The following is a 27,119-nucleotide window of genomic DNA, read 5'->3' as shown; positions in this document are numbered from 1 at the left end:
GAGAAGAAGATTAACATTTAACAGGGATGAGAGGTGGGAGGGAAAGGGAGAGAGAAGGGAAATTGCATGGAAATGGAAGGAGACCCTCAGGGTTATACAGTGGAGGAGGTAGAGAGAGAGGAGGGGAGGGGAGGGGAGAGGTGGGGAGGGGGGAGGGTGGAGGATGGGAAAGGCAGCGGAGCACAACAGACACTAGTATGGCAATATGTAAATCAATGGATGTGTAACTGATGTGATTCTGCAATCTGTGTATGGGGTGAAGGTGGGAGTTCATAACCCAGTTGAATCAAAGTGTGGAATATGATATGTCAAGAAATTTGTAATGTTTTGAACAACCAACAATAAAAAATTAAAAAAAAAAACTGCAGGTACAATCTATGTACATGGGTCTCAATGTCCACTTCTGCTCCTAAGCATCTGAGGACTACATTAAACTAGTGGCTTTCCTCCAACAACAGAATATTAAGAAAGGGTTAAGTTGGTAGAAAGAAGGGTGAAATTGGTTAAGATTTCTCTGCAATGTGTCAAAAATTAGATGCATAAAGAATTTCATTTTGAATCACGAAGAAATACAACTACTGTATAATCAAAATTAAAATGTGAGTTGGCAGAAGCAGCTTAAGACATAATGAACGCACTGGAAGAGAATATAACTAAGATCCCCAAGTCTTATCTCCCTTTGTTAAGTGACAAATGAATACATACCAGAGTACAGTCAGATTGTAGTGAGACCTCCCCCCGGGGTACTGGGAGCAAGTACAAATGGTCTGAGAGAAATCTGAGCTAATATCCAAGTCCGAGTAAATCTTTTAAGTCTGCAATCTATGGCAGCGTTGTCTCAATAAGATGAATAAAATTTTATTTTAAGACAAATTTGAAGGCCAGAAGATTGTAAAACCATTTCTACCAAACAACAACTTCAGAAATGTCAGTCCTTATTGGAAGAGTTGAGGGAAGACACAGGGTGGCATCCCTTCTTAGATTTAATGCCCTGCAGGGAACTGGGTTTTAAAGCAAGTTTCTGGAAGGTTAAATTCTGACTGTGCAAACGTGGTCATTTTTTAGTTTCCCTTCATCTTTGTAAATGCAAGGATGATGAATAGAGGGCGGAAAAGTGCAGATTAGCCAGTCCTGGGGAGAGCAGCGCAGGGGAGGAGCAGGGGGGAGCTTTGCTTTCTTGCCAAATGATGGTGACTTTTTCTATATTGTATTTGTTGACACATTTTATACTTAGATTCTTTTTAAAGAATGAAATTATAATGTGAGAAACAGGCAACAGAAACACTGTTTTCCCTTGAGGACACTGACACAGGGTGAGCGCCAGGGTTCACACAGGGGTTAGGGAGAGAATACAAGTTTCTTTGTCCATGTTGGTTTCATGTGACTTGATACTGCTGTTCCTGAGGCAAAATGCGATTCCCAGGGACGTCTAGAAGTTTCTGTCCCAATTTCCCTTGGAAATACTAACAGTACAGCTTCTTGCACCTTCGGGCGCCACGCTTCCCGTGTCTGGCTGCAGTCCCTGCCTTTTGTCCAGGTCACTGCATTGTTACCTTTAAACCTGAGACTATCAGCTGGCAACCTGGAGTGGTCAGCGCTGTGAGGGCAAGCACTGTGAGGCAAGGAGACGCAGGCTCAGGGGCGGCTACACGCACACAGGAAACCCAGGCTGCTCTCCTTCTCTAAAGGCTCACTGTGCTCTTTAAAAGAGAGGGGGACATTTTATCTAAAATGTAAACTCAAGGGACACAAGTTGCATGCCTGAATTAAGTTTTAACTATACAAACTAGCAACGGCCTGCACATCCGTCTGATTCATCTTCCCTTGTGTGTGCAATTTGGTGGACTTCAACTCAGCACCTGCCCAGGGCCAAGGAAAAGTGAGTCCCTCACTGGTCTCATCAGTTTACAAGGCAGGGGGCAAGTGCAACTGATCCTTCCCTTCTGCGGTGATTTGGAAACAAACAAAGCCTGGGAGGAGGTTATCTATGTACATTCCTGGATTTTATATGCCAACTGAAGGCACAGAGATTATGATATTCTCTAGGGTCAAAAGTTGGCTAAGTGGTAGTGGGGCTCTTTGAATTGTTATTAAGAGGAAAATGTAAGTGATATAAGTCTCTTATACAAAAGTATATGTCTGTAAAGCACAAGAGTAAAATTCTTATCTTGCATTACAATGATAAGAGGTACAGAGGAAAGATCTTTACAGATTAAATAACACTATACTAGGATTTAATCTATTTTAAGGTTGAATATGCCCAACTTGATCAACAATGTATGACTAATATACATGTAAAATTGAGAAAATTTATCATAAAATATAGATAAGAAAAGACTTATATTTTCAAATCTGTTATGATTTTTTATTTTTATCTCCAGGAAGATACAACATTTAAAATAAAGGAATATATTTAAGTAAATTCAAAAGTCAATAAGGATTATATTAATAAAGGACACATGACATTATAATTAGTGAATGAGAAAATAATTGCTGAGATCAGACTTCTTCCTTAAGTTTATATAGTAAGAAAGTTTTGCCTTGTTTTCTCACCAAAAAAAAGGGGGGAGGCAAATAGATAAATGAGAAATGCTTGATCTCTTTAGTGCCAATTTTAAAATGAAACATTTGTTTCATTTCTTCCCTTTATCAAGTGGGAAAAGATTAAAACTACAAACATACTCAGTGCTTGAAGAGACTCAGAAGGGAGCCTCACATGGACAATCACTTTCTAAAATGGGGCAGTGTTTCTAGAAAGAAAATTAGCAATACGTATCAAAAACGGATAAACATTCAGTACCATTTACGGATCCCATCCCTGTAACTGCAGGCTTATGTTCAAAGCATGCAGGCATTGATTTCTGTAAAAGCGTATGAATTTATTCCTAATTATTTTTTAAAAAAAATATAGAAGTCATCTAATAATCGATAGTAGGGAAACAGGATATTCCCATCACAGAATCTTAGGTACCATTTTTAAAATTGCCTTTATGGAATATTTCAGAGCAGACAAAACTTATCATGATGTCACTTTAAATGTAAACAACCAGATACGGAACTATACATCCAGTACAAGTACACCCTGCAAACATGAATGCATACAAATATTCTGGCATAATCAAGAAACTGGGAAGAATTAAACCTCAATCTTCCTAACCATTGGTCTACAGTGATTTCTAAACCTGTTTTCATAGTTGTGAGGTGATTACTTCCAGGTTAAAGCATAAAGCATTACTGGAGGGAGAAACCCACAAGGACCATCCACCTACACCCAGAGAGACAGAGAGTTCTTCTGCCGGCTTCCGTGACAGATATCTGTACTCCCACGTCCACCAAGTGCTCCGTCTTCCCTAGTACAGGAAGCCCCTCTGCTTCCTGACACAGGGGCTTCACTCAATTGTTCTTATGTACACATGCGCTTAAATCACTGGGTAGAGTAGCTCCTATTCACAAAATCACCCCAAAGTAATATCATAAAAATTTTACTGCAACCATATGATTCTTCCAGCAGTGGTCCCCTGGGTGTCGGGGAGGTGGCCTCCGTCCTTCAAAAGCTGTTGCCAGTTATTAATATCAGGATCAGTTTAGTAGCAGGAGGCTGGGAGGGCTGTGCTCCTCCTCAGATGATATGATCCCCAGTGTGCCTTTCTGTGTCACCATTGTCAACACCAACAGAAGGTTCTGGCATACTGGCTGGAGGTAGCACTCAGATTTCCAGAAACCTGTTTCTAATTTTCCCCTTGAAAAACTGCAGTGGTTTTAATTACCAATCGCTATTGGAGCAGATGAGCTCTCATTTCTAAAAATTTCTAATGCCTTTCCTGAAAGACCAGGCGCATCATCCTCGCCGTGCGCCTTGCGTTTTGAAAGCACTGGCCACGGGCAGTCGTTCCCCTTGCCCAGGGAAGCTGAACGCGGCAGTGGAAGGCGATGTCGCAGTGCTGCGGCCACAGCAGACTAGCCGGGCAGCAGACAGGAAAGCCTGTCTCGTTGGTTGTGTTCCTTCTTGGAGACAGGTCTGTTCAACAGATGTTGTTAAGGTTTTTAGGCTCCTTTTAGTCAACACTGTAAAATCATTAAAGAATAGAAATGCCATGCTAGGAATAGTAACACCCACTAATCATGAAGTCACTTTAAAAAGCCATGTAGTACAGTCCCAAAGGCCAGTGAGAAGCAACAATTAAGGTGACCAGGGGTTACAGATGGTTCTGCTTAAAACTATGAGACCAAAAGTTCTTTGACTCTGTTCAGAAATCCACTTGGCTTTTACTAAAAATTTCTCCCTGATATCAGAGCTCAGTCTCCACCCTCACCTCTGAGCCTCTTTGCCAGCCTCAGGAACGCGTCCAGGACCTGTTTCTTTTACTCTGTGCATCTGAGGAGCATAGAGGAAGGAATTCCACCCTCCGCTGTTTACTCTGCAGATTAAATAGACTCAGTGTTTTCTACTTTGACCTTGGCTCCTAAGCTATATTCAAGTCCTTTTGTTTTTCTCCTGCTCTCATACCACATCCGAATTTTCTTTCTTTTCTTGTATTCACTGGGATTAGAAACAACTGGGTCCAGAATTAGCTACACAATTTCACTTTGGGCGTATGAATGTGTGTGACGCTCAAACATGAATACAGATGAATATCTGGCTGAACTAATCATTTAGAAAAGGTCTTTTTAATATAAGTATGGATCATATAGTCCAAGGATGAATGGTGTTCATAAATTGTTCTTCCATTCCCAATGTTAGCATCTAAATTTAATTTCACTGATGTGGATGAGTGACATTTTGTACCCAAGTGCATGAGTTTACATTTTAAGTGACGCAGACTGTAATTTTTTTTAGATGGGGTCCTAACAGAGGTGAGATGACCTATTTGACTACTGATTAAACGAGGTAACTGGCATTTTAAAGAGCTTCATCACATTAGGGTATACCCAGGTTGGCCGCAGCATGGGCCCAGACAGGGGCTCCCCAGGAGGCAGCGGCTGCTGAGCACAGTCCAGGGCAGGATGGCCCCGGGAGAGCAAGACTCTGAGGGCCACCCTTCTCAAGGCATACCTGGTGTCCGTGCAGGTTATGCAGGAGATATCCCGGCTGTTGGTTGTGATCAGGTTCAGAGCTACTGAGGTTTCTTTGTCGGAGGTTGGGTGTGCTCCACATTTGAAGAAAAATTCCTGAAAGAATGAGAAATACGATCAGGCCCGTGGATCCCAGCTGGCCAGTTCCCCATCTCTAAGCATTTCCACAGTAGGTGAACTCTTTGGGCAAGAGGAGAAATCTGTCACTAGGTGTGCGTCAGGAATAAATCGGTATCAGATCTTTGGGGGAAAGAAATGCCCTTGGCTGGCGTTCAGTGGGTCAGCGATTCCCTCCTAGAAGGAATGTGCTCAGAGCAGCATCTTCTGCTCATGAAGCCAGGAGCTGGGGAAACACTCGGCAAAAATGAGTGAACCTGAAGAAAAACAGGATACAGGAGGAAGCCGGAAATAGCATCTCACAAATGAGGAAAGGGAGACTCTGGGTGCTGACGTGATTTGCCCTCAGTAACATAGAGGTGAAGCCTAGAAGTACCCTAGCACCCCAAAGGGAAACCCAGAGCTTTCTCTGCAGTGTGGCAGCCGGTCATTAGCAGGTAGAGTGGAGGAAGGAGTCTAGAGAGCCCTATGTAACGCACGCACAAGGACAGTGGACTTAGAGCAGGCCCGGCTGTACCCAGAGCAGCGTGGCCCTTCCCAGCCTCACTGGGAGCCCGCCCTCTCTGCCACGCCTGCATCCTGGAATTCCCTGGGAGACCTGCTGCCCAGCACCCGTGCCAGGCAGCTGGGAATGACCCAGTTAGTGTCTCTGGTCTTCATTCCTTCCCCGGTCACTTTCTGCAATTCCACCTGTATTTTAGCTTTTCATATAGGCCACATTCTTTCAGTCAATAAAAACTCCCTCCTCAACCACAATTTTCTTTTTTATTTTCCTTCATTTCCTGCTTTTCTAACTTGCAGGTCTGTTTTCAACCTTCTCTGCATTCACACAGCAGTCTTTGGCTGGTCCTTGTCCTTCCTCCTGTCAGACCTCTGCATGGCCTCCCTGCACACAGCTCTCACCACTAACTCCATCTGTATTTAACGACCTGAAATGTGGAGAGTCTTTTCCCTTACACACCAGACCTGCGACTGAGAACTGATGGAAAGCCCCAGATGTGAAATCTTAAATGCAGTCGGCTCTGTAGGCCCCATGTCTTAGTTGCATTTAACTCAGCATCCTGGCCTAAAGGCTTCAGTAGAAGACAGGCACGTGGATGGGCGCGGATATCTACTAATGAACTTTATTCACAAAATGGACTTTGCCTGAGATCCACAGTTTAGCCATCATGAGAACTAATGGAATGCTCTATTTGTATTTGCAACAGTGCCTGGTATAGGATACAAGTTATATATATTTTCATAAATGAAAAATTACAATATTAATTTAATAAATGTTATGTTCTGCTTACACACTGGACAGCATCATTTCATTTGTTCTCTCCCTGCTTAAAATCTAACTAGCCTCATTCTCCTCTGACATACAATGCTTCTCAGACTCTGGTGTGCATCAGAATCACTTGGGCAGGGAGTAGGTCCTAGTTAAAGCAGAGATTGCTGCTTCCTCCTCCAGTTTTTCTAAGTTCTAGGGTTGGATCAAGGATTCCCACTGCTAACAGGATGCCAGGTGATGCTGCTCCTACTGCTTAAGGAAATGAACTTTGAGAGCCCTTGAGTTAAGGTGAATAAGCTCTACTTATGCACTCGAGAGACCACAGCTACAGCAGACCTCACTTACTACATCTGAAATAATGCCACAACCCAGGCCAAACAGGCTGTTCTCCAAAATTTTGGAGTGAGCCAAAATTTTACAGAGATATGCCCCCAAATAAGGTATCTAGAAGACAAGCTATTCTTCATGACAAGTCTTGAGAATCCTGCTAGTTAACTGGAACCTATCTTACCCAGGGCAGTGGGATATTAGCTGATTCCCCGACCTGCAATCTTCAGCCCATGGTGAGGGTATGCAGAGTGATTCTCTAGACTTAGAGGGCATGCCCAGGGCCAGCACTAGAGCCCACGTGCAGGCCTGTCCATTGTGTCCTGCCCATGAGCCCAGGCCCTGCCCTGTGGCCGCATGGAAATCACACTGAGAGATGGTTTTGTTTTTTTTTTTTTTTTTCTGGTTTCTCATTTCTGAACATGGGACACCATCTTTTGCACTCAATCTTTTGAAATGCTACGAATCTTTCAAAGGCCAATTCAAGGGTACTAAGGAAAAAAGTTAAAACAATTCGTGACCACCCTAACAAAAAGTCTGGAGGACATGACTGACTCCAGGAGATACACTGAGCCAGGCACAACTGCTTTTTGCAGATGTAAAAAGAATCCTAACTCATAACTTAAAGTGATTCCTCCCAAACGGCTGACTTGACTAGACCATTGAGAATGTTTTTCATCTACAGATAAATAAAAGTATTTATATTTTTTCTTAGCTTGCAGAAAACTACTGTTAGAAGTTCAGCTAACACATCATGAATTGTTCTAACACCCAGTAAAATTCAGCCAGATAAAATCCAAAATCCTCCCTATTTGGGGGGGGGGTGGATATTTATAGATAGTGATGTAAGAAACTAGAGATATTTGGAAAATTCCAGTAATTCATAGGGTGTTACAAAACTAAAATACAAAATACTAACTCTGCATATTTAATATGTCTGTGTTATCAGTGAATTTCAGTGCTCTCTCCACCAATTTTAATGAAAGGAGTGTTTCCTGTGGTATTGGAGTAACTGGTGAGCTCTGTGAAGGATCCAAGGTTTTGCCCAGCTTTCTCCCCACAGTTAATCTGCCACAGTATTATCACAGATGCCTGCAGAAAACGAGGGACTGCAGGATCAGAGAGAAAGGACTGCATAACTCAGCACAGCAGAAAGCAGTCCCTGACACCCAGGGCAGGGCTGCAGACGGGACTCCTTGTGCAGCTGTGGTTTGACCTCGCGGCTGAGCGCTTGAGCTTGGGGAACTCAGATGTTTATAAGCAGCTGTGAGCTGGCATTGCTTTTGTCCTGAAGGGAGCTGTGGTCTTTATTATTCTGGATGATAAGCAAATCTGCCTTTTGTTCTGGAGAGAGAGATTTTTCTCTTCTAAAGTCATTACTTTTCCTTGAAAAGATGGCCCCAAACAAAGGACCATCTCCCTGTTGCTCAGAATTAGGAAAGACAGACCATGGAGAACTGTCCCCCACTAGAAAAAAATGTCTTTCCTGAGAGGCCACTGGCAGAGGGATGTGGTCCCTTCCTCTCCTGTACGATCAGTGCACCAGGACTCTCCAAGCCATGCCTGACATGACGCAAGTGAATAAGCAGCAGAGCCCAACAGGAGTCAGCAGAGTCTTCTGAGGAATCCCACCTTGGGTGTCTCAAGGTGCCCACAACGGGGTGTCGTGCCACCCCACAGACAGCTCCAGGACTCTTTGTGGGGACCGTGAAGCTGTGCCTTCCTTTGGTCTTTCCCCGTTGTTCCAGAAGCCAAAGGCAGGACCTGTTCAGCTTGGGTCCCAGCAGGCTGCTCAGAAAGGTGACACCCCCCTCAGGTCCTGGCAGCAGCCCCCAGAAGGTGGCCCACAAAGCATCTGGTCCCCATGTGTCAGGGTTGGCCAGCAAAGCTGCCTCTGGGTCCCTAGGGAAGCAGAAGGCTCTGGGCTCAGCAGGACCATGTCCCCATCCATCAGGAAGACAGTGCCACACGGGCCCATCCAGAACTCCTAGCTGTGGAGGGCCCAGCCTTCTCTTATAAATGCCAACTCACAGCTACATCAGCTATGGAAAAAAGGAGAAGGAGAAGGCCCCATTAAATTAAAAGAATCCCTCCACCTGACCAGGGCCTGCTGTTCACACTGGAGCTCGCTCTGTCTGGATCCGTATCCTCACTGGTGGGAACAACACAGCTATAGAGCTAAAAATCCATGATAATAATTAGTCAGTTTTGTTTTGTTCTCAAGTGATAGTATAAGCTATTAAAAAAAAAATAAGCCAGAGAAAAATAACACCTTAAAAAACGGGCTTTATAAAAGGCACACTGTTAAACACTCTGCAAGTGTTTTCCACCTTATGAGTATTAAGAATCCCCAATCCAGCAAGTGTTCCCGAAGTCCTGAGCCACATGCACACCCTTCCCATGTCCTGGTGCCACAGCCCTCCCAGTTGCTTCCCGTGAATTCACCTCCCCTCCCTTCCAGACAGCAGGGGCCTGGCCTTCCAATCAGGCCACGCCCATAAAAATCAAGGTGTCCCCCAGGAGGGGAGCCAGGAACGGAAGCTCAACTGTCTCAGAGTTCCTGGACGTCGCTCTCTTCTGCCCCTGCACTGTGTCACTTTGTCACCACTCCTAAGAACTGCCTTAGAAACAAAGGGGGACTATAGCCACAACAAAAGAAATGAACCAGAACCAGCCCAAACTGAAAATGAGATTAGTACCAGGAAACAAATGTGTGGAAACTGACAGGACAAAACGCTAATCAGTCAACATTAGATACTATTTGATGGGTTCCAAGTTTATGTAAAAACACCCAGTTAGTGGCTGGAATCCCTGCTTGTCCCATCCTCAGTCCAGCCAAGAGCAAGAGCAAGACCTGATAGCTCATTTACCCAGAACCTTCTAATAGGTTTCATTGAATACCCTACAGTGAAAAGTTTTCATAGATGCTGTTTCACAATTAAGCTTGCCATATAAAATACGACTTTATCTTTACAAAGAATTTTGGCCTCCAAATCCTTTTTTTTTCCTTTTTCTTTTTTGCCAGGGATACTGGGGGTTGAATTCATGGCACTCGACCACATCCCCAGCCACATCCCCAGCCTTATTTTGCATTTTATATAGAGACAGGATCTCAGTGAGTTACTTAGTGCCTCGATATTGCTGAGGCTGGCTTTGAACTCACAATCCTCCTGCCTCAGCCTCCTTGGCTGAGGATTACAGGCCACTGGGATGACGGTTAACATGTGGTCATTTGCCTGGCTCAGCGCTCAGCTCTCACTGTGAAGTGTAGAAGAAGAGGAGATCTTAACAGGTGAAGCAAGCCACTCTCACATTAGCCCCCCAAGGGGCAGCTGCCATGGGGCTGGAGGACAACAGGCCAACAGGCTGAGTCCCAGGGGTGGGGCTGTTTGTGGGAGCTGGGAGAATGAAGGGGATGAGCCAGGCCCTGGGGAGAGAGAGAGGAATGTATGAGACTTCTGCTTCCTCCTCCCTCTGTCGCCAACCTGGGCGAGGCCAGTCTGGGAGATGGCATCTGCTCTTGGCCTGATAGAGCGGAGGGGCAGCAGGGCCTGAATGCCACCCAGTGGGACAGCAGCAAATGCAGTCTGTGGGTCAGCGCGGCTGTTAGTGCAGCTTTCTCTTAGCCTCCATCTCAACACGGCGCACTCAGACACCGCCCTGCAAAACGGGCTACGGCGTCCAGGTCCTGAGTTTAAACTGGACCAACCCTGTCAAGATGGGCCACTGCCGTTTTCTAAAGAGATTCCCTGAAAGTCAGTGTCATCGTGGTCTCTGACAGACCCAGGCACCTGCCCCTACCCAGGCAGGATATAAATACTTTCACAAGAAACAACTGTTAGTTCATTTTATTGTATTTTATTTTATTTTTGATGGTCCTGGGGGTTGAACATGGATCTCACACATGCTAGGCACACGCTGTGCCACTCACTGAGCTACACCCCCGGCCAGTTTTGACTTACTATCCAATAAGAACTCCCGTTATTAATGTCAGTATTAAAGTTTTAATGTTATCTAAGTTAAAACAAGCCAAATACAGCCTGACCCCTCCACTCCCTGTGCTCCCAGAAGAACTTCTCCACCGCCACTTGTTCTTGGCACTCGAGTGCTGTCCCGGGCCTCACACTGTGGTGTCAAGCGGATCTTGGTGCATAAATCCAGCAGGTCATCATATCAGTTTTTCTATCACTGTGTGACTTGTTACGCTGTGTAATACTTACAGACCTTGTTAATTTAGCAATACCAGTTTTAAAATTAGGTTACACCCACTTCGACAAATCAAATCTAGAACGTTAATGAGTTTGTTATCATGTTCAATAATAAGTTTGTCTTTTCTTAATAAGATGTGAGCAAAGTCTTTAGATGAGGTGCAGAGTTTATCTGGAAAATGAAAATCAATCTACTCACAGGAACACAAAACGGAATCCACCCTTGCTGCGCTGGAGCTATCAGAGGCTGCCTGTCTGTACCACGTCCACTGCCAGTCCACAGCCAAGGCCTTCAAGAGGACTGTCCACCTCCTCCAGGGCCTCCAGGGTCAACAGCAAATACATACCTCAGATGCATGCACATTGCAAGCCAAACTATTCTAAACCAGAAAGTCTTCAGCGGATGGAGATCTACTCTCTACTATCATTTCTGTGCCAGGCCCCACATCACTGTCATTTTTACATCAATATGGCTATTATTATATTTCAAATGTATTTTTAAATGGGATTCCATGGAATTCTATAATCCAGAGGCTTTGAAAACCTAAATTTTTATTCCTCCCCTCAAACTTTGGCACTAAATTTTATTTATGGCAAAACAGGAAATGAATTGGCGTGACGTAATTTTAAGTCTATTTATCCCACTTGGTGTAACTATCCATGCTTTTCAGAGCAAAATTACCAATTTTTTAAAGCAAATACTTTGACTATGGTTGTAATATCTCCTTACTTGTTCCTATTTTGTTCTTTCAAGTCATGAAGGGTCTGTGACTCCAAACTTGCTGGAAATTACCCAAACTGCATCCACTCCATTCTGTAGGGGCTCCCTGGCAGGGAGCGAGTGGATCCTAAGAGCCTCTTTTCCTAATGAGTAACCTAGGCTCAGGTGCTACATTTAGGATATTAAACGCTTCCCAAAGCCCGATGTGTTAAAGGCCGGGTCCCCAGGGGCACTGCTGGGAGGTGACGGGAGCTTTAGGATGCGGGGCCTACCGGGAGGTCCTGAGGTCATCACAGGTGTGTTCTTGAACAGAATCCTGGGGCCCTGGCCCCTCCTGCTTTTGCTTCCTGGCCACTTGTTCTCAGGTGAGCAGGTGTGTTCTGTCATACACTCCCCACAGTTGTTGTCTGGCACCCATGAAAGCAATGGGTCTCCCCCATTAAGGATGAGAACCTCTAAAACCATGAGCCCACATTGTAATGATCACAATGCGGCAGTCAGTTTTCTCCTTCAGGTGTGATGTCTGTTGCCCAGTGAGTCACACCAGCGTGGTACCTGGGCTCCTGGGTTTCCATCCCTATTTCAAAAGTGTCTGTGGATTGTTACTTCTGTCTAACCTCAAAACAAAAGCCTTTCCTTACGTGATGTCATGTGCTTGATAGACAAATTAAGCCAATCTGTTCTCTCTCAATTTTGTAGCCTAGCCAGACCAGGACAGATAATATTTGTTGTTGTGGGTGTTCCTTATTTCCTTTAGAAGTTAAAGGTTTCAAGTGCCCTCATAACGTGATTGCTGGAAGAACACAATGGCATCCATAACATTTGCTAGTTTCATGTTTAGGCAAAGCTTTCCAGCTCTTGTTCTCAGATAAATAAAATGAGCTCTTAAAATATTTTGTTGTTAAAACAGAGAATTTCCTTTTGTCATCTCCCACCACCTATTTTCTATTCCATTACACGATATGACCTCCAAGAGAAACTCCATAAACAAGTATCTGTGAGCTGGCAGTAATCTGCAAGGAACTGAGGAGGAGGTCATAATTCTGAAAATTCACTATGGATCACCATCCCTAGACAAGCTGCTCTGCCCCTAGCATTTTCCAGGCACTCTCTAGAAGCTGGCAGTTATTTCATATTTACTTCTAAATTGCAGAAAGAATGTGATTCTAATCATCAATGGCAAATCATGCTGGCAAGCTGTTTAATCAAGTCCTGCTTAATTGTCTTCCAGAGCAAGGCCTTCGAAGCCTTCCAACTTCCCCCCCGTCACAGCTCCTCTGCCGTCCTCTCTCCCAGCCCCTGTGAAGACCTGAAGAGCTTTGCTCTCCCTGGCCCCGGCCCCGGCCCATGGTTCTCCCTCAGTGGTGTCTGTCCTTCTCTTGCCTTCTGTACTCCTTTTGCCTTTCCAACCCTCAAGTGTCCTTTGGGTCCTTTGGATCTCAGCTTCACTACCCCTGCAGGGTCACCGCCCTGGAGGCCTTCCCTGGCTCCACAGCTCTGGATGAGAAGTCTTGCACACGGGCAGCTGAAGCCCTTGTGGATGTCACTGCGTGTCTGCAGGACTCAGGCGCACCGAGGATTGGTGGATGTCCTCTCCAGGGCAAGTCGGGAGGGAATGGGCACTCTCCACAGATCTGAAGAGCAGGAAGGGAAGATCCGGGGGAACTCTCTTGGCCCTGGGGTCAGGCCCAGGGTAACCAACTGCTGAGAAAGCCCGCAGCCTACGGGCCTGTCCCTGGGAACAGAGGCTCGCTCTGTTCTTTCCCTCGGCTGCACCTCTCCTTAACCTCACTGCTGAGCTGTTCTGGGACCCACTGGGCTCCTTGTTTGGAAAACAGGCCTGGCTCCCTGGCACAGGTGGTGGTAGAATGACGCTGTCACTTTTCTCTCACAGCCAGAGTCTGAGAAATGCAGCAACTGTGGCTGCAGACTGTCCACCCTGGGCACAGAAAGTGCAAGAGAAACATACCTTTTGGTAGCAATGATTCACAAAAATGATAATATAACTTGTTTTTGGCTACAAGCAAAGAGAAATATTGAGCAATAAAAAAATACTCTAGCTTTAAAACATTTTAAATGACTTTAGACTTGAAATCTAAACTTTTTTCCCCTCAAAAGTCCTTGTTTCTCTGGCACGTAGGATTTAGAGCTTCTCTTTATTCTTGCTTTCTTTATTGCAGGCCATACACAAAACCATAAACACTCCACTCTGGACAAAACCGGAGAGGCTTTATATACTCTTTCTCACATTCTTTGTATTTACTTTATTTCTTCATTAGAAGAGAAAGAAAGTGTGATTTGTAGGTTCACCTAAGAACTGTAGACATTCAGGAAAACTAAGATGAATAAAACCAGGAAATAAATGTTACAATGAATGTTTTTATTATATGCTAGTAGAACCAATTGTAAATGGAAGAATTAAAAACAACCATTCTATTTATGCAAGATATCTATACGTGCACTTAGTTATTTCCCATGGAAGGGTCAACTTCAGAGTCAAATTGATTAATACCACATCTATCCTTTATAATGAGATAAAGGAGAGAAAAATCAAAGCTTTTGAGGTCACAAGTGTGCCATTAAGATAATTATTTCTCTCTCGCCCTCCTAAATGTTTTGAGAAATGCATGCTGTGCTGAAGATGAAGATGAAGGACAGTCTCACCCTAAGGGACCCCACAGTCCAGTGGACAAGAGGTACACAAAAAGAGTGGGAAAAATAAAGGCTGCAAGGAAATATGAGTGAGCGTCCCTCATCCTGGCCAGGCTCTACACAATACGACCTGAACATGTACCAGAGATGGCACTGATGTGCACAGCTGGCACGGGGGACAGGCTTCCTAGACTGACACCAGCCACTGCTAGGAGGCCCCAGACCACAGCCCACAGTAAGGGTTTGGGGCAGGGGGAGTCCTGTTGGCTCCACTGTCAGAACTGCTTGGCCTTTAACCTAAAGAAAATTCTGAAGGAAACAGCAAGAACAAGAACGTGGATCTTGAGAATGCAGTTTAAGATTTTAAAATTCAATTAAGATGTCAAAAGTGGGGGTCGGGGGAGGCAGAAAAGGAGCCCTATTCATGGAATGAAACAAGAGCTCAGGCCATGAGTTCAATATGTAAATCCTAGACGGAGAGAAGAGTCAAAGAAATAACAGAAGCACTGTGTGAGTCAAAGGCAGGGGCTTTCTAAGCTGCCCCCAAAACGCAGATCACAAGACAAGACAGAGCTACTTCCTGACTCATGTGAAGACACTGGTGTGTTTAGTTTAAAAGGCCAATAAAGCCAACAAAAAGGTGAATTATATACCAAAGAACTCGTGAATAATGACACACATAAAAAAAAATAAGATGTCAGCAATTTAAACCCACATTGTCTCAAAATGTGAACGTGTTTTCCTGCTTTTCAAGGAAAAGCTAGTGAGCATCATCTCTGAGGCACTGAGGATATTAATAGGGTCAACACAGCAGGCAGAGAGTGCTCACTCTAGGACCCAAAACAACCAAAAGCAGCGAATGGACACACGGTGCCCTTCTAGGCAGGGAAGATCACACTTAAAAAGCAAGAAGGGTTAGGGTCTGTGTCAAGTGCAAAGAGGCCTCATCCTTCACATGTTCATCAACCTAATCCAGATCCTCAGAGGAGATGTATACGATTATGCCACCAGCAAACCCAAGTCACTCCATCAAACTTCTAAGCCATTCCTAATAAAACTCTCTGAAAACATTTAGAAATCAGATCCATTAGTAGCAATAGCTACCATGAATTTGATAAAGTCACTTGCCAAAAGGTTATAATAATCGGCACTAGTGATGGTATCATCCATTGCACAGTAAGAAAACTCAATGCCTATCATCAGTGATTAGAAAAATGACAGATTTATCTTCATTTCCAAATGACATTAGGGCATAACTAAAATGCAGAGAGACTCAGTGAAAAGTAACAAAAATTAATGATAAAAACGTAAGTGGCGGGATGCAAACCATATAATAAAAATTGATATTTTTCATAGTAGCAAAATCCAGTTAGAAGTGGAACAGAAAAAAAATAGTCTCATTCCTAATATTGACAAGAGCTATAGAATATTAATGCATTTACTCAATAAGAAAGGCAAAGGACCTATGATGAGTATTTAAAAATGAAGATGAATCCATGAGAAGACAAGTGTTCCGAGTGTATAATATTTGTAGTGCAAGTCATATTGGAAGCTCAGGTAGAATTATTTTCTGGGGTGGGGGGAGGAGAATAGACATAATGACTTAAAAATAAAATGATAAATAAATGTATAAGAATTTATAAGACAGAACGTGGTAAGCTATTATAAGACAAAACTAGTATTTTCATAAAATATTTAAATAGGCAAGTGGAACAGGACAGAGTCTGGAAATACCAGTAAGTGTATATGTAGCCTGTGTTATGACAAGGTGGGTCTTCTGTGGGCAAGACGGTTACTGGTGAGTGGCGTGGGAACAAGTGTGTAGCAGTAGCTGGAGTGAATCATTGGTCATTCATCATTGCAGAGAAGAGTTCTAGATGTTTTAAATATGTAACTATTAAAACAACAAAAGGTGTAATAAAATATTAGATGGGAAACACGGGTGGCTATTCGCAAAACCAAGCCTTGCGGTAAGAGTGGAGGGAGAGCTTTACAAAGGCGTAAGCTGAACGAGTCTCTCCACGTAGGGGACACGTTCTGCATTTCAAGAATTTCTGCAACGAGATGAACTTGTTTACAGAATCTATCTAGACAAAGGGTCAATGTACCTATCCTTGAAAAGTATTTTTACCAATTATTTTAACAAATGGCAAATGTTCCAAGTCAGTATCAAAAGGATTTGGTAAATTAAGAAGAGAAAACAAAAAAGACCAGTAACAGGAAGAGACACTTAAAGTCACTGGTAGTCAGAGAAATGCTAATCAAAAGCAAAGACGGAATAACATTTCCAGGGGACTTGATCAAAACTGAAGGATGCTGGGCTAATGGGATGTGTTAGGGACCATGTGAGCTAGGGGAAGCACTTCTGCCTCCCTATCAATATGGATGAAATTTTTAAATGCACATTTTTTTGCTCTTCTTATTAACACAAACAACAGCAGCAACATATAATAATTTACATACAAGGATTTTACTCAAGTGTACTTTGTAGGACAAAAACACAATAACAAAAGAATTTTGCTCAATAATTGTTCTGTGGAATATTATGCAGCTATTACAATGACCAAATTTGGTCTATGTGTGGGTATCGATTTTGAGAGATTTATTTAGGAGCTGCTATTATGAAAAAAAATAGTTATAATGGAACAAAGAGTGCTAACAACATTTAAAGAAAAAAAATCCATAAAAGTGTAGATTTTTTTTTTTAAATGAGTACAGAACAGTTTCTAGAAGAACTCACAGGAAAAAAATTCACATTAATTATTTTAGGGGAATGAAAACAGTGGGGGGGAGAGGAAGCTATCAGCTTCTTTATATATTTCTTTTTGTTTGAATTGTTACAAAAGACATGCACTCTTTTTAAATATTCAAAAGAAAGGCAGTCAACACCAACAAAATGAAAGCAAACCATCCCAGGCAGTGAGATGCTCTGGCCAGGAAGGCCGCTACTGAGGGCTGGGCAGATCAAGTCCTGCTGGACGTGGCCGGGAGAGGAGGGAAAGGGGATGTAAGGATGCTGCAGACTATGGCGTAGGCAAAGGGTCAATAAATAGACCTGTCCTTGAAAAACATTTTTAACAATTACTTTAACAAATGGCAAACGATCCAAGTCAGTATCATAGGATCTGGTGAATTAAGAAGAGAAAACACAGAAGGCCAGTAACAGGAAGTCGGAGTGGGTCCGACACTGTCGTCCAAGGGTGGAAACAGGGGCCAAGCCAGAGCAGAGAGAAGCCGGGAGACTGCGCCCTTGGGGTGGTGGGCTTCATCCAGGAGGCCAGGCAGACTGTGGAGGGCTGTAAGAAGGGAGCACGTGAGGAGCTGAGAAGCCAGGCCCAGAGCCTAGTGGAGGGAGAGAAGCACAGGGAAACCTTGGGACCCACAGTTTCCCGGTGGCCAGCCGAAGCCCAGTGTGGGCTTGTTCTGCCACGTCCTGCCACGGCTCTGCTAGACGTCAGTCTGGTTGCCAGGCCCTCACTGCTCTGGACCAATGCAAGGACCCCCCACCTCCTCAAGCCAGCAGTGGGCACGAGCTGGTGTCAGAACACATGGTTCTTTTATGGTCACTTTGTCAAAATGTGGTCAATATTGAAAATAATGCTATAACTAACTCCTAGTGGTACCTCAGACTATTAAATTTTTTTTGCATTTTTCTTCAATTTCTTTATCCGATTTATAACTCCTCTTAATAATCAAATTTATATATTCCTGGTATGAGTCATACTCAGCTAATTACATAAAGGAAAGCAGATACTTAGTAAATCAATTTGTTATAAAATTTAAGACGATTTCATTAATATGTATTACTATTTTGAACTTTTATGCAATACTATTTAAAAATACTGTTTGGCATTAGACAGTATGTCTGAAGGGAAAATTGGAAGTATGACAAACTGCCTCCCCCCAAAATGTCTTTCCCAGGATTTCATATATCAAACATTAGCCTGCAGGAGCTGTTTATGGTTAGGTTATAAAACTTGCTGGGGGGGAAAGTTGTTTATAATGAACCTGGAAAAAGCACCTAAATCATCAAGCTTCAAAAGGAAGTCACACCAAAAACAAGCCAACCGTGATGTGCCTCTGACATTGGACTCCTATCAGCAGGTCACTCTCAGCTACAGTGACCCACGAAGCTCAGTTCTAGTTTACAAAGGGAGAAGCCTCATCCTACGTTCCTGAATGACAGCAAGTACGTACTATGCCCTCCGTGATTAGCAGAGATCTGGGCGGCTAGCCCACTGGACACGGTGTGTCCTGTTTCATAGATGTGTTCCATTCTGTTGGCCGGTGCATTTGATTGGATGAAGTTATTTTCATTATAAACGTATACCTGTATATTCATTAATCATAGTGATTGCTACAAAAAGTATTACCATGTTGCAGTAGAAGCCTAGGACAATATTGATTTTATGTGACTTGGGTATATACTGTGACCTCCCACTTAGAACAGGAGGCAAGGCAACCAGGCACTGGGGTCCTATCACTAACTAGGAGCTTTAGCTATATTTTTTGACCTACCTGGCCATATTTCATGATGTTGTACTGTGTCCCTGCCCCTTTCTGCTCTGAAGACCTGATAGCAGGGACAAGTCCTCTCTCTCCCCAATCACCTAGCTTGTTACCAGCCAGCTAGACGGAGTCCCTGCAGGGAAGAATGCTGGGTGTTGTTTCCATTACCCTTCTCAAACCATTCCAGCCAATCGGGCTCCTCAGAACACACTGAGTTACATACATTAGGCACCTGCTATTCTGCTCTGACCAGGGAGAACCTCTCCTTATGCGACTTGTGCAAACCTAGTTTCCTCTCAAGAAACCAAAACTTATTCAGGCCTATATTACTGATGGAAACACCCTCCCCCAACCAAAATATACACAAGTAGAATCAAGTTGGACACTGTTGTCAATATTATTTGGCTGCAAATATTCCTTTTATCACCAACACCTGGTGCTCAGTGACTATATCATTACTTGGCTGGTTATATATAAGCCCATCTGTGCAAAAATGGCCAAATGCCTGCCTGTAGTTGGCCAGACCTGAATCTAGGAACACACGGGTGCCAAGCAATGATGAGCTTTGATGACCTTCATAACCCTGGGAAAGCAATAAAGCTGACAATATTTAAAAATATGTAGCAATAATGTGGAAATGCAGAAACATGTATATTACATTAAAATAATGCAAAAATTAACATTTATGCAGTAATTTTAATACCCTTTAAATATATTATTTGCCTTGTCTTTTCTTTATGAGGACTTTTGGGAAGTATGAGTTTTACCAGCTAATATTAAACAAGAAAGTAATTACTAATAGCACTTCTGAAAACCCTCTGGATATGAAATCATGAGTTGATGACTTTCAGCTATTTATCAGCCCCCAATCCACCAATCCTTGTGCACATACATTTGATGTGGTATTGTGAGTTTATCATGGCTCATTCGGAAGTCTTCAAGTATCTGTAAACCATAATTGACACGGAGCCCTGTATACTCAATATCTTAGAATCTCCTTTTATGAAACTGGGAACTATTAATACATTACTATACACATGGGCACCTCTATGTATTTGTACATGAATAAATGTTTTCTGTTTCTCAAATATCTATGTGTGTCTGATGTGAAGGATAAATCAAGCTATGTGTGTACTGCCAGGACTCAGTTCTAGATTATTCTAGTTAGAGCTTTCTCCTCTGCTACCAAGGGCTGTTATTTCATTAGCTGAGTTTGCCCACCATGCTGAGATTGCAGTACTTAAAAACAGCATTTATTCACACTTTCAATGACAGAAAGTATAAAGGAATTTTCTGGACTCCAGTAAAGTCTCAAGAGAATAAAAGACAGTGCAAGACAAATCCAATCTCTTTATAAATACTTGCAGTGTAAATTTGTCAAAGGGTCAATTTCCAGTACATTTTCTCCCCCCTAAAATGCCTCAATATAAATGGGATCTTCAGGGAAATCGTACTGTAGAAATCAGAGATTTATGGCGTCCATTGATGTTTCCGAAGACGAGGAGTGTGAATTGAGCATGTGTGCGTGGGTAATTTTCCTCACAATACCATCGTCATTTTTCACTCCTTTGAAAAAGAAAGCCATCCTGTTTTTTTTTTTGTTGTTGTTGTTTTTTTTTTGTGTGTGTGTGCTCTTAAAAGCATTTGATAGAAAAATATGTAGATTCTACAGATTTAGGAAAGGGTAAAGAGGGATTTTTCATACTCTTAACACAAAATTATACATAGCTCCCCCACACCACAAAAGATATACCTACAAGCCCTGTTCCTCCCTTCTAGAATCATCACCACGGTGAGCTATGAAGTCCCAGCAGTAACAACAAACCCAAAGCAGCATCAACTGCTGTTATGATTGGACCTGGAAAGTCCCCCAAAGCCCAATGCTGGGCCATGCACACTGCTCAGAGGTGAGATGATGGGATCCTGACGGCTTCAGCAGCATGAGTGGTTTAATCCACTGGCAGCTGAATGGGCTGTTGGGAGGCAGATCGAGTTGGAGGCAGTGGGTCACTGAGGGTGTGGCTTTGGGGATTACATCTTTCCAGGGCCCCTTCCTCTCTTTCCTGGCCGCCATGACCTGAGCAGCTTTTCCTCCCCCAGGCCTGTCCACCATGATGTTTCTGCTTGGAGCCAGCCAACCACGGATGGAGACCTCTGATGCTGTGAGCCAAAATAAATCCTATTTCTCCAAGTTGTTTCCCTCAGTGTTTGTCACGGTGACAGAAAGCTGACTAACCCAACTTTCTGGAGAAGAAACAGTCTAAATGAAGATAATCGGCACTCTGGGTGAAGGGATGCTGCTAATGCCATGTGCTCCCAAGGGTACACTAGACTCAACTGGTCACTGCTGCAGTGACACTAGGACATACGTACACACCCATCACCCAATCCAGATAATGAACACGTCACCCATCACCATCACAGTTTCCTTAGGCCCTCTGTAGTCCCTCCATCCTGCCCCTCATTCCATACCCAGGTAACCACTCACCAACTTCCTGTAACCACAGATAAGTTTGAATGTTCTAGAATTCTACATAAAAATTACTTGTTATTATACTTTTTTGGTCTAATTTTTATGCTTTAACATAATCTTTTGAAATTCATCCATGCTATCAAACATATCAATTTTTATTTCCAAATAAATAGGCAGGATACCTTTCCAAACTATTATTTAAGTTTTTAAAATAGATTTCGTTTTCTAGATATGTTTGAGGTTCACAGAAAAATTGAGTAGTAAGTACAGTTTCCCTCTAACACCCTTCCCCACGGTATGTACAAGCTTTCTTACTGTTGACATCCTCACTAGAGTAAAACTTTTTCTATAATTGATAAATTTACATTGATATGTTGTCACCTGAAATTTAGAGCTTACACTGGGGTCCACCCTGGTGTTTTACATTCTATGGATTTGGACCAATGAGTAATGACAGGTATCCACCATTTAAATATCATACAGAATAAGTGAACTGCCCTAAAAATCCTTCACACTCCACCTGCTTATCCCTCCACACCTGCCAGCTCCTGGCAACTGCAGCTCATCTCCCCATCTCCATGGTTTTGGTGTTCAGAAAGCCATACACTTGCGCAACCGTGCAACATGCAGGCTTTTGAGATGGCCTTCTTTAGCTCAGTAATACCCATTTAAGATTCCGGTATGTCTCCTCACGGGTTGATAGCTCAGATCACTTTAGCATTAATCATACTTCACTGAGTCAATGTACCACACTTTTTTTGCTTCCAGGTTTGGGCTATTGTGGATAATGTGCTAAAGACATCCATATGCAGGTTTTTGTGTGGACATTCAGCAAAGAGTTCCACTACTGGATTGTGTGGTAGGGTATGTTTAGTTTATAAAACCTGCCAGATTATCTTCCAAAGTAGCTGTGCTGCCTTGAACTCCCATCAGCAGTGAGAGAGTTCCCACTGGTGGTGTCAGTGTTCTGGACGGGGCCTTTCTGATACGTATATAGTGAGACCTCATTTTGCTATTTTAATTAGCATTTCCCAATGAGCTAACATGTGGAGCATTTCTCCACATATTGATTCACCATGTACATCTTCTTTGTGAGATGGCTATTCAAATTTTGGCCCACTCTCAACCAGGCTGTTTACTTATTATTGAATTTTAAAAGTTTTTCCATGTATTTTGAACAGTCCTTTATAAGATACATATTTTACAGCTTTTTTTCTAAGTCTGTAGTCTGTTTTCTCATTCTCTTGACAGTATCTTTCCCATAGCAGAAATTTTTGATTTTAGTAGAGTCCACCTTATCGATTACATCTTTCATAGATGATGTCTTTAGTGTTATATCTAAAACATCACCAACATACCCACATCATTTAGAATTTCTCCAATATTAAGTGTTAAAGTTTTGCATTTTACATTTAGGACTATGATCTGCTTTGTGTTAATTTTTATGAAGGGTATAAAATCAATGCCTAGAATATTTTTTTCCTTCTTTTTTTTTCTTTTGCTTGTGGATATCTAGCTGTTGTAGCATCATTTGCTAAAAAGACTCTTTTTCCTTTATTGTATTACCTTTGTCCCTTCCTAAAAGATCATTTGACTATACTCATGGGGTATATTTCTGGATTCACTACTCTGTTACTATGTTCCGTTCTTCTAGCCACCTATTCTTTTTTCATTACCATACTGTTTTGATTTACTGTAGCGTTTTGGAAGCCTTGACATGGGGTAATCTTGTCCTTCTTGAATATGGTGTTGGTTATTCTGTTTTGTCTTTTGATTGTTTGTTTACCTTTTCAGATAAACCTGAGGATCCATTTGTTCATACCCACAGTTGCGATTACATTGAATCTATAGATTGAATAGGGAAGAATTGACATTTTGGCAATGTTGACTCTTCCCATCCACAAACATGCAATATTTCCCCCACATATTCCATTTATTTAGCTGCTAAATTTCTTTCAACAGTCTTTTTATTTTTCTTCCATAGACCTTTTTACATATTTTGTTATATTTAGATCCAAATATTGCATTGAGGAGAATAGTTAATGTAAAAGGTATTGGGTTCTTAAATTCAAATTCCAGCTGTTCATTGCTGATGTACAATAAAGTGATTGACTTTTGTACATTAATCTTGTGTCCTGAAACCCTGATATAATTGCTTATAAGTTACAGGGTTTTTGTCATTTTGCATTTTCTGCATACACAACCATGTCTTTTGTGAACAAAGGCAGTTTTATTTCTTTGTTCCTAATTTTATATCTTTCATTGCATTTTGCTGTTGGCTTCTTGAATTAGCTAAGAGTTCCAGTAAAACACTGAAAGGAAGTAGTGAGAGCGGAAGTTTTGCCTTGTTCCTGATCTCAGTGGGAAAACCTCTAATTTCTGACCACTGAGTGTGATGTTGGCTGTAGTTATCTTGGTAGATATTCTTATCAATCTAAGGAAGTTTCCCACTATCCTTATCTGCTGAGAATCTTCTTTTTTTTTTTTTTAGTCATGAATGGTTGTTGGATTCTGTCAAAAACTGTTTCTGCATCTACTGACATAATGATGTGCATCTTCTTTAGTCTATTGATATAATATTACATTAATTGATTTGCAAATGTGGAACGACCTTGCGTATCTGGAATAATGCCTGTTGGTTATGTTTTATTCTTTTAAATACATTGTTGAATTTGATGTGCTAATATTTCATTTAGGAATTTTTCATTTAAGTTCATGAAAGATGTTGGTCAACACTTTTCTTATATTTGTCTAGTTTTTGTAATAGGGCAATACTGGACTCAAAAAATAAATTAGGAAAATTCCCTCAACTTTCATCTTCTGAAAAAGATTGTAGACAACTGGTATTACACTTTCCTTAAGTGTTTGAGAAAATTCACCAGTAAATCCACCTTGGCCTGGTGCTTTCTTTTTTGAAAGATTCCTGAGCATTTATTAAATTTCTTTAATGCATCATCTATTTGTCTATTTCTTCTGTGAATTTTAGCAGTTTGGTCCATTTCATCTAGGTTATTAAATTCAAAGACATAGAATTATTCATGATATCCTTTCTTATTATTGTAATGTCCATGAGATCTGTAGTTATGTCCCTTCTTTCATTTCTGTTAGTAGTAAATTGTGTCATCTTTTCTTCCTTGAGCTGGCCAGAGGCAGATTGACTTTATTCATCTTCTCAAAGAACCATAGTTTAGTTTCACTGTTTTTTTCCTATTGATTTCCCATTTTTAATTTCATTGATTTCTGCTGTAAATTTTGATATTTATGTCCTGATTCTGAATTTAATTTCGCCCTCTTCTTCTACAGGGTCAATTTACTAATTGATTTTAGGTGTTTCTTCTTCTAATATATGAATCCAAGGCTATACATTTACTTCCAGTATTGCTTAAACTATGTCCCACAAGTACTGATAAACTGTATTTCATTTTCATTTAGCTCAAAATCACTCAGTCAATCAACAAATACATGGAAAAATGTTCATCATCTCTAGCAATTAGAGAAATGCAAATCAAAACTCCAATCGGAATGGCAGCTATTATGAAGACAAACAACAATAAGTGTGGGACTGCAAATTGGTGCAGCCAATATGGGAAGCACTATGGAAATTCTTTGGAAAGCTTGGAATGGAACCACTATTTGACCCAGCTATCCCTCTCCTTGGTTTATACCCAAAAGACTTAAAATCAGCATACTACAGGGACACAGCCACATCAATGTTTATAGCAGCACAATTCACAATAGCTAAACTGTGGAGCCAACCTAGATGCCCCTCAGTGGATAAATGGATAAAAAAAAACCCTGTGGTATATATACACAATGGAATTTTACTCAGCAATAAAAGAAAATAAAATCATGGCATTTGCAGGTAAATGATGGCGTTGGAGAAGATAATGCTAAGTGAAGTTAGCCAATCCCCCCACCCCCACCACCAAAAAAAATGCCGAATGTGTTCTCTGATATAAGGAGGCTGACTCATAGTGGGGTAGGGACGGGGAGCATGGGAGGAATAGATGAATACTAGATACAGCAGAGGGGTGGGAGGGAAAGGGAGGGGGCAGAGGATTAGCAAGAATGGTGGAATGTGATAGACATCATTATCCAAAGTACATGTATGAAGACATGGATTGGTGTCAACATACTTTATATACAACCAGAGATATGAAAAATTTGTGCTGTATATGAGTAATAAGAATTGTAATGCATTCCGCTGTCATTTATTTTTTAAAAAATCAATTAAAAATCACTCAAGATTCCTTCTTTGCTATTTAGAAGTTTGTTGTTAAGATTCCAAGTCTTTTGGATTTTCCATCATTCTGTTATTGATTTCCAATTTAATTCCAATGTAGCCTAAGAGTAAATATTGTGATTTCCATTTTATAAAATGTCTTAAGATCTCTTTTATGGTTCATAATATGGTCTATGTTGGTGAATAATCCATGTTAACTTGGGAAGAATGTGTTTTCTTCTGTTGTTGGTAGAAGAAGAATACAGATATCAATCATACCTAGTTTACAGGTGGTGCTGTTGAATTCAACAAGTCTTTTTTGATTTTATTCCTGATGAAACTTTTCATTTCTGATCCAGGTTATTCATATATTTTCATTGCAGATTACTGTTTCATTGTATGAATATGCCACAACTTATTATCTATTCACATATTGAACAAAAACTTAGGTTGTCCCATAATATAGACTATCATGATAAATATTCCATGTACACTTGAAAAGAATGAATATTCTGCTGTTGTTAGGTAGAATATTCTGTAAATGTCAATTACTTGAACTTTATTGGTAATATAGTTCAAATCTTCTATATTCTTACTAATTTTCTGTTTATGTGTTCCAGTTTGATATAGGTATATTGAGATCTTACTGTAATTGTGAATTTATGTTTCCATCCTGGCAAATCTATCAGTTTTCACTTCAACTATGTTGAAACTCTGTTCTTAGATATGTAAATATTTAGAATTATTAGGTTCCTTTTATGCACCAACCCTTTATTGTTATGATAATACTGTCTTTATAATATTATTTGCGCTGAGACCTATTTATCTGTTATTAGCCTAGCCAGTACAGATTTTTAAAGTTAATGTTATCATGGTACACCTTTTTTCATCCATTTCAATGTATTTGAAATACTTGTTTTAAAAGTGGGTTTATTATAGGCAACATATAATTGAGTCTTGCTTTTTTGTTCAAACTAAAAATCTCTGTATTAATTTGGGGTATCTTCAAGATTTATATTGAATTATATTTCATATGATTTAATTTAAATCTATCATATTACAAGTTATTTTCTATCTATCCCACATATTTTTTGTTGCCCTTTACTGTTCTCCACGGCCATGGTAGTAGAAGTCGAGCCTCACACAGTAGGCAAGTGCTCTTCCACTCAGCTTATTCCAAGTCCTCTTTTATCACCTTTTTCTGCTTTTTTGTTGTGTTAACTATTTGGGGGACTCCATGCCCTCTTCCTTGATTACCAGCCATAGCTCTTTACTATTTTAGTGATTGCTTAGTGAGTATCATGCACATAATACTACACATCGTTAACTATTTTAAAGTAATATCCCACCACTTTTCATACAGTACAAGAGCTTCTAAGAACTTTCTATTTTTTGAATACCCAGATTAACACTCTAGTTCTCACAAATTTTTATATATGGTATAAACCCTGAAATACATTCTTTCATTTTTATCTAAACAATCGGTTATTTATTACACTGATGAAGTAATTAAAAATCTTACGTGTTCGATTGTGTAGTGATCA

At 41.4% G+C, this 27,119-nt stretch overlaps 1 protein-coding gene across 11 annotated transcripts in view; it reads right to left on the bottom strand.

Moving 5' to 3' along the window:
• Prkn (parkin RBR E3 ubiquitin protein ligase) overlaps positions 1-27,119 on the bottom strand; it is a 1,173,661-nt gene that overhangs the window by 562,347 nt on the left and 584,195 nt on the right. For 10 of the 11 annotated variants that reach the window (XR_007348672.1, XM_048805871.1, XM_048805865.1 and 7 more), the window contains exon 6: positions 5,054-5,169. Coding sequence is in view for 10 of the 11 variants with exons in the window: in XM_048805871.1 (XP_048661828.1) it covers positions 5,054-5,169 (116 nt within the window). In the remaining variant the exon portion in view is untranslated. Of the gene's footprint in view, positions 1-2,900; positions 4,066-5,053; positions 5,170-27,119 lie in introns of those variants that run through there. The other variant, XM_048805873.1, reaches the window with a different exon arrangement.

The sequence above is a fragment of the Marmota marmota genome, unplaced genomic scaffold (genome assembly GCF_001458135.2).
Source record: "Marmota marmota marmota unplaced genomic scaffold, marMar, whole genome shotgun sequence".
NCBI classification, from domain to species: domain Eukaryota; kingdom Metazoa; phylum Chordata; class Mammalia; order Rodentia; family Sciuridae; genus Marmota; species Marmota marmota.
This window is presented reverse-complemented; position numbering and strand designations above follow the sequence as displayed.